This window comes from Podarcis melisellensis, assembly GCF_964234715.1.
Source record: "Podarcis melisellensis genome assembly, chromosome: 7".
NCBI lineage: Eukaryota > Metazoa > Chordata > Lepidosauria > Squamata > Lacertidae > Podarcis > Podarcis melisellensis.
Window position 1 is genome coordinate 92,533,516 of NC_138539.1, and position 8,367 is coordinate 92,541,882.

At 46.4% G+C, this 8,367-nt stretch overlaps 1 protein-coding gene across 1 annotated transcript in view; it reads left to right on the forward strand.

The window, feature by feature from the left end:
* The window catches only part of LOC309373563 (uncharacterized protein), a 151,166-nt gene extending 143,848 nt beyond the window's left edge, over positions 1 to 7,318 (forward strand). Inside the window, exon 7 of the mRNA XM_081917884.1 lies at positions 6,754 to 7,318. Coding sequence (XP_081774010.1) covers positions 6,754 to 7,145 — 392 coding nt within the window. The 3' untranslated portion in view covers positions 7,146 to 7,318. The remainder of the gene's footprint in view (positions 1 to 6,753) is intronic.
* Positions 7,319 to 8,367: the final 1,049 nt, after the last annotated feature.

An 8,367-nucleotide genomic window follows, 5' to 3' on the forward strand; every position in this document is an offset into this window, starting at 1 on the left:
GCGCATTCAATTTCTTGGAGCGTAATGTTACAGTTCAGGGTTGCTCTCATTTCCTGAGGTATTCTTTGTAATCCATTAGTTATGAGAAATTGATCCACCTCCGAATCTTTTTGTGGCCTTTGTGAATAAAGTTCTCTGAAATATCTCTGGAAGCACTTTCTAATTTCCTCAGGTTTCTGAACCATTCTCCCTTCAATCTCTAGATTTGTAACTGTATTAAGCTTTTGTCTCTTTTTCAACTGCCAAGCCAACAGCTTCCCACACTTATTAGCTGATTCAAAGGATCTTTGTTTCATTTGTTTAATTTTCCATTCCACCTCTTGATTTATCAATTTCGAATATTGTGCCTGGAAAAACTTCACTTCTCTCAACACTTCCTTCGATTTAGGCCTGGATCTCAGTTTTTTCTCTCCTTCTCTTATTTTCTCCAAAATCTTCTCCTTCTTTTCATTCCAGAGCCTTTTTTTAATCGTGTTCTGCTGTATTAGAAACCCTCTCATAACTGCTTTACTTGCGTCCCAGATTGTTCTTTTTTCCACGGTTGTCTTTAAATTTATTTCAAAATAATCCTTTAAAACTTTTTGGGCCTTCTTAACAATCTCCTGATCTCTTAACAAAGCGTCATTCATTTTCCATCTGAAAGATCCGGTTGTGTTTAATCTCAGTTCCATTCTCAAAGCATTGTGGTCGGAGCAGGTTTTTGGGCAGATTTCCACTTTTCTAGTCTTGGGTGCCAGTCCTCTAGTTATCCATATTTGGTCGATTCGCGTCCATGTCATGTGGGCCTCAGAAAAGAAAGTTCCTTCTTTCCCTAGAGGGTTCTTGATCCTCCATATATCAGTCAAGTCCAAATTGTCAGTCATTTCGAAAAAAGTTTTTGGTAGTCTGCCGTCTTTCGTTATGTTAGCACTTTGCGACTTATCCATATTCACTGAGACGACTCCGTTCATATCTCCCAACATGATAATGTTGTTGTAATCCAAATAGTCCAGCATAGTCTCATGCAGCCTCTTGAAAAATTCCGATTTCCCTTCATTTGGGGCGTAGATTCCTAGAATTAAAAACTTTTCTCCTTGTGTCTGAATTTCAACCGCCAAAATTCTGCCCTGTTCATCTTTAAATACAAATTTTGGTGACAAGTTCTCCTTTGCATATATCACCACTCCTCTTTTCTTGACTTTGTCCGATGAAATAAATTCTTGGCCTAACCTTTTATTAATTAACACTTTTCTGTGGAGTCTTGTCACATGTGTTTCTTGCAAGCAGATAATGTCCAATTGTTCTTTTTTCAAAATATGAAATACTTTTCTCCTTTTTTCTGGAGAGTTCCCGCCATTTATGTTCCAACTAAGAAGCTGTAGAGACATCCTGGTCTAGTACTTGAGTATCACAGTTGGGTATCTATGTTATCCTCCGTTCCCGAAGGATGTGGTGCCGGTCCGCCTCCAGATGGTACGTGTCCTGGTGGTAATCCCGGTGGTGGGGGCCAAGAATCTGCGGCTCTCTTTTGGAGGTCCTCCTCGTTGTCATGCAGGAACTTCTGCTGGTCCTCTAGTGTTTTAATTCTTACCTTCTTTCCTTTATAGGTGAATGATAAACCTTGAGGGAATTCCCACCTGTAAGGAATTGCGTTGTACCTTAACAGTCTGGCCAAGTCTGTATATGAGGCTCTAAGGTCCAACAGATATTTGGGAATGTCTCTATAAATTTCTGCTCTTTTGCCTTCAACTTCCAGAGATTTTTTAAAATGTTGGCCTAGTATCTTGTCTCTTTCCTCTCTTGTTCTCAAGCAAACCAAACAGTCTCTGGACTTGTCTTTCTTAGCCGATCTTCCCAATCTGAAGGCCGTCACAATTTTGAAGTCTTTGTCTTCCTCAACCCCCCAAAATTTAGAAAATAACTGCGTCAAAAATTCCTCTAGGTTGCCCTGCTCCAGTTCTGGGACGGCCCTCAGCCTAAGATTGCATTCCTTACTTTTCAGTTCCACCATTGACAGGTAGGCTTGCTGTTCTCCTACCTGTCTTTTCAGAGGTCTTACTTCCCCTTTGATCTCCTCAACCTTTTTGCACACTTGCTCAGCTTTTTGATTGGCTTCCACAGCTAATTTATAGTTCTCAGCCGTAGCTCCTTGCAATTTCTCAATAGCCTGGGTATGCTGGGAAACCTGATCTGATAACTTACTGATAGTAGATGTAGCTCTATCAATTTTAGATGACTGATCGTCCACCTTCTTATTCAAAAGTGCCAATTGTTCCAAGATTTGTTTCAAGACTGGATCAGTTCCTCCAGTTGCCATTTCTTCTGTAGCAAGCGTTTCAACTTCTCCCTCCTGTGCCGTCAGCACAGTTGGTACAGAGGATCTACGTTGATGTGTTAACGTTGTTTGAACAAGCTGCCCAGCTCTCTTATCTTTTTCTTTAGCTTCCTTAGCTTTGGCTGCTCTTGTTTTCCCTGGGCCGCTCATTCCCCAGCTGCCTCTGTTCAAGGTCAAATAGTCTTTCAATCCATGAGAAAGGCAAGTCCAGAGTGTAAACAATTAAACCACAAAGAATCTCGATATAATACAGTTCCCAGGCCTCTATACCTCTGCAAATCCACCGGGGGGGGTGTTTCATGAGAAGGAAAGTTTCTTTTCCGCCATCAAAGTTCCTATCCACTTTTATAATCCCCAAGTTCAAAAAGGAGGTTTCCAGATAGTTCTGTTTCAAAATAGTGCCACAAGGTGACAGAAAGGTTCCAGTATCAATATTAAAGCGATAATGTATCCATCCATGCAACAATTTATACTTCAGAAGAAGTTTCAGCAGCCTGACAGTTCTCCTTTGCAACACTGGCAGCCCGACAGCTCGGTTGTCCCCTTTAACTCCACGTCACTCCACAGTAGGGGGAAGGTTCCGTAGCAAAATAAACCAAATGATTTAATCCTTCATTCCTTTTAATTTCTAAAAACACAGTCTATTGATGCCCCTTCGTACTATTTTCAAAGTCTCTTTTTAAGCGCTTCAGCCCACATCAAATTCTTTGCTTTGCTCTGATTAGCAGGGTCGGGAGACGGACTTCCTGTTACTCGCCTCCCGTTTTCAGCCGAATTAAATAAATTTAAGTCAATCTTTAGTACCCCTTACTCACGGGTAAATTGCAGCCAATTCCGATACTTTTCAAGAAGAAAGGTCGACGCTCATCAGCAGCAGCAGCGCGGCTTCACTTCCGCGAAAAGAGCGATGAACTCACAGCGCCGCTCCCCCTTTCACGTTCCGGAGCCTCTTACGAGGTCCCTTCCTCGCTTCTGGGGGGGCTTCTGGCACCCGCCGAGTCCCACGGCCGCAGGCTCGCTCTGCCTGCGGTTTATCTTAATGGGTCCCCGCTTTGCCGTAGCGGACGACCCTTTTTCGCGGAGCCCCTCTTCACTGGGTAAAGAGGACCGCCATTGCCGTTTTGCGCCGCCTCCGGACTGAAACTGCCTTGGTCGCGCTGGTCGATGATCTCCGGCGGGCTAGGGACAAAGGTGAGAGCTGTTTCCTAGTTCTGCTGGATCTCTCAGTGGCCTTTGACACCATCGACCATAACATCCTTCTGGACCATCTAGAGGGGCTGGGAGCTGGGGGCACTGTTATATGGTGGTTCCGCTCCTTTCTCCTGGGCCGTGTCTAAAAAGTGGTGTTGGGGGATGGGTGTTCAGACCCCTGGGCTCTCACTTTTGGGGTGCCTCAGGGTTCCGTCCTCTCCCCCATGCTTTTTAATATCTATATGAAGCCGCTGGGAGAGATCATCAGGGGGTTTGGGCTGGGTGTTCATCAGTATGCAGAACCAGTGAAGGCGGTGAAGGTCCTGTGTGAGTGCCCGGAGGCGGTTGGAGGATGGATGGTGGCTAAGAGATTCAGGTTGAATCCCGACAAGACAGAAGTCCTGTTTTTGGGGGACAGGGGGCTGGTGGGTGTGGGGGATTTCCTGGTCCTGAATGGGGTAACTGTGCCCCTGAAGGACCAGGTGCGCAGCCTGGGAGTCACTTTGGACTCACAGCTGTCCATGGAGGCGCAGGTTAATTCTGTGTCCAGGGCAGCTGTCTACCAGCTCCACCTGGTATGCAGGCTGAGACCCTACCTGCCTGCGGTCTGTTTCACTAGAGTGGTACATGCTCTAGTTATCTCCCGCTTGGACTACTGCAACGCGCTCTACGTGGGGCTACCTTTGAATGTGACCCGGAAACTGCAATTAATCCAGGATGCGGCAGCTAGACTGATGACTGGGAGCGGCCGCCGGCAGCACATGAAACCGGTTCTGAGAGATCTGCATTGGCTCCCAGTACGTTTCCGAGCACAATTCAAAGTGTTGGTGCTGACCTTGAGAGCCCCAAACGGCCTCGGTCCTGTATACCTGAAGGAGCATCTCCACCCCCATCGTTCAGCCCAGACACTGAGATCCAGCACCAAGGGCCTTCTGGCAGTTCCCTCATTGCAAGAAGTAAGGTTACAGGGAACCAGACAGAGGGCCTTCTCGGTAGTGGCGCCCACCCTGTGTAACGCCCTCCCTTCAGATGTGAAAGAAATAAGTAGCTATCCTATCTTTAAAAGACATCTGAAGGCAGCCCTGTTTAGGGAAGTTTTTAACATTTAACACTGTATTGTTTTTAATACTTGATTGGGAGCTGCCCAGAGTGGCTGGGGAAACTCAGCCAGATGGGCGGGGTATAAATAAATTATTATTATTATTATTATTATTATTATACAAAGGCCGGGGTCTCTCCTGGTTTCCTTGATGTCTGGGTGCAAGCCCCCCCTCCTTGTTAAGAGGCGTGGAGCAGGGACTTCCGGGTGGCTGCCCCTGTTCTGCATTGCTGGGGGTTGGACTAGGTGACCCCGCAGGTCCCTTCAGACGCTACAGTTCTATGATCCCTGTTGAGATATGGCATGCACCCACTCATTGCAACAGGCGAGAAGCCCCCTGAGAAAGAACTTGCCGTCTTTTCTCGTGTATAAGACAAGGTTTTTTACCCCCAAAATCAAGTGCCAAATTGGGGCTCCTCTTCTACAGGGGGAGTGCTGAGGGGGGACGGGCGCTTGGTTGTAGCCGCCAGGAAGAGATTCCCAGCCATGATTTCTTTGCTGTGGAAAGGGCTGTTGTCCGACTGGCAGACGATAGGTGACTTGGTGGTTGATGCCTGCAATTGTGCAATTTGATTAATGGCTCCCTCGCCCCAAATAAAGCTCAACCACTCTGGGCAACCCCTCCCCAAAAAAGCTTAACAAGTCTTGGCAATCTGCCCCCATTTTCTAAATTTTGAGTGCCCCAAAATAGGGGGTGTCTTATATATGGGGGGCGTGTTATACATGGAAAAATACGGTACCTTTCATAGAATCATAGAATCATAGAGTTGGAAGAGACCACAAGGGCCATCGAGTCCAACCCCCTGCCAAGCAGGAAACACCATCAGAGCACTCCTGACATGTGGTTGTCAAGCCTCTGCTTAAAGACCTCCAAAGAAGGAGACTCCACCACACTCCTTGGCAGCAAATTCCACTGTCAAACAGCTCTTACTGTCAGGAAGTTCTTCCTAATGTTTAGGTGGAATCTTCTTTCTTGTAGTTTGGATCCATTGCTCCATGTCCGCTTCTCTGGAGCAGCAGAAAACAACCTTTCTCCCTCCTCTATGTGACATCCTTTTATATATTTGACCATGGCTATCATATCACCCCTTAACCTCCTCTTCTCCAGGCTAAACATGCCCAGCTCCCTTAGCCATTCCTCATAAGGCATCATTTCCAGGCCTTTGACCTTTTTGGTTGCCCTCCTCTGGACACGTTCCAGTTTGTCAGTGTCCTTCTTGAACTGTGGTGCCCAGAACTGGACACAGTACTCCAGGTGAGGTCTGACCAGAGCAGAATACAGTGGCACTATTACTTCCCTTGATCTAGATGCTATACTCCTATTGATGCAGCCCAGAATTGCATTGGCATTTTTAGCTGCCGCGTCACACTGTTGGCTCATGTCAAGTTTGTGGTCAACCAAGACTCCTAGATCCTTTTCACATGTACTGCTCTCAAGCCAGGTGTCACCCATCTTGTATTTGTGCCTCTCATTTTTTTTGCCCAAGTGCAATACTTTACATTTCTCCCTGTTAAAATTCATCTTGTTTGTTTTGGCCCAGTTCACTAATCTGTCAAGGTCATTTTGAAGTGTGATCCTGTCCTCTGGGGTGTTAGCCACCCCTCCCGGTTTGAACCCCTGACAGGTGTCATCTGCAAATTTGATCAGGATGCCCTTGAGTCCATCATCCAAGTCGTTGATAAAGATGTTGAATAAGACCGGGCCCAAGACAGAACCCTGTGGCACCCCACTAGTCACTCTTCTCCAGGATGAAGAGGAACCATTGATGAACACCCTTTGGGTTCGGTCAGTCAGCCAGTTACAAATCCACTGAGTGGTAGCATAGTCAAGACCGCATTTTACCATCTTCTTTACAAGAATATAATTGGGCACCTTGTCAAATGCCTTGCTGAAATCAAGGTAGGCTACATCCACTGCGTTCCCTTCATCTACCAGGCTTGTAATTCTGTCAAAAAACGAGATCAGGTTAGTCTGACATGACTTATTTTTCAGAAATCCATGCTGACTATTGGTGATCACAGCATTCCTTTCTAGGTGCTCACAGACTGTTTGCTTAATGATCTGCTCCAGAATCTTCCCTGGTATTGATGTCAGACTGACTGGGCGGTAATTATTTGGGTCCTCTCTTTTCCCCTTTTTTGAAAATAGGGACAACATTTGCCCTCCTCCAGTCTGCCGGGACTTTGCCTGTTTTCCAGGAATTCTCAAAGATGACTGCCAGTGGTTCTGAAATCACATCTGCCAGTTCTTTTAATACTCTTGGATGCAGTTTGTCTGGCCCTGGAGACTTGAATACATCTAAACTAGTCAAGTATTCTTGTACTATCTCCTTAGTTATTCTGGGCTGTGTTTCCTCTGCTGAATCATTTGCTCCAAATTCTTCAGGTCGGGCATTGTTTTCTTTATTGGAGAAGACTGAGGCAAAGAAGGCATTGAGGAGTTCAGCCCTTTCTGTGTCCCCTGTTTGCGTTTCATCATCTTCTCCTCTGAGTGACCCCACTGTTTCTTTGTTCTTCCTTTTGCTACGAACATACCCATAAAAGCCTTTTTTGTTGCTTTTAACCTCTCTAGCAAGCCTGAGTTCATTCTGTGCTTTAGCTTTTCTGACTTTGTGTCTACACGTGCTGGCTATTTGTTTGAATTCCTCTTTGGTGGTTTCCCCCCTTTTCCATTTTTTGTACACATCCTTTTTTAATCTTAACTCAGTTAAAAGTTCTTTAGGCTTCTTTAGGCACCTTCCATGTTTCCGTCTCATTGGTATTGCCTGAAGTTGTTCTTTTACTAGCTCCCTCTTAACAAACTCCCAGCCATCATGAACTCCCTTTCCTTTTAGTACTACTGTCCATGGGATCTCACCCAGCACTTCCCTAAGTTTTATGAAGTCGGCTTTCTTAAAGTCAAGAAATTGAGTCCTAGTATGCTTGGCTGCTCCTTTCCGCTGTATAGTAAACTTCAGAAGAGCATGATCACTCGCGCCTAATGATCCTTCTACTTCTACCCCACTAACCAGGTCATCAACATTGGTTAGGACCAGATCTAAAATGGCTGTTCCCCTTGTTGCTTCTCCCACTCTCTGGACAATAAAATTGTCTGCAAGGCCAGTGACGAATCTGTTTGACCTTATGCTCTTGGCTGAGTTTGACATCCAACAAATATCCGGGTAATTGAAGTCCCCCATTACTACTATCTCCCTTCCTTTTGCATGCTTGGCCATCTGTTCCAGGAAGGCATCATCTATGTCCTCCGTTTGGCTTGGGGATCTATAGTAAACTCCCACAATGAGGTCACTGTTATTCTTCTCTCCCTTTATTTTGACCCAAATGCTTTCACTTTGGCTTTGAGGTTCTAAATCTTGGATCTCTTCACAGATATACAGTGGTGCCCCGCAAGACGAACGCCTCGCAAGACGAAAAACCCGCTAGACAAAAGGGTTTTCCGTTTTGGAGGCGCTTCGCAAGAGGAATTTCCCTATGGGCTTGCGTCGCTTCTGACCTTCCTCTCGACCGCTACACTGCTCCCGGTACTACTCTCCGCCCCTCCCGGCAGGACGTCTTGCCCCGATCTCCTTCCCCTCTCTGCTTCCTGTTCTGCTCCCTCTGACACACTGGTAACTCCACCCCCTTCACTCCGTTCCGGCGGAGAAGCCGGTCCCGATCTCCAACTCCCACTGGGGGTTCTCCCTTCGCTCCCCTGCTCCTGACTGCTTCCCCCTTTGGCTCCCCTTGGCCTGACCAGGGGGGCTTCCTTTTGGGAATCCTCCGA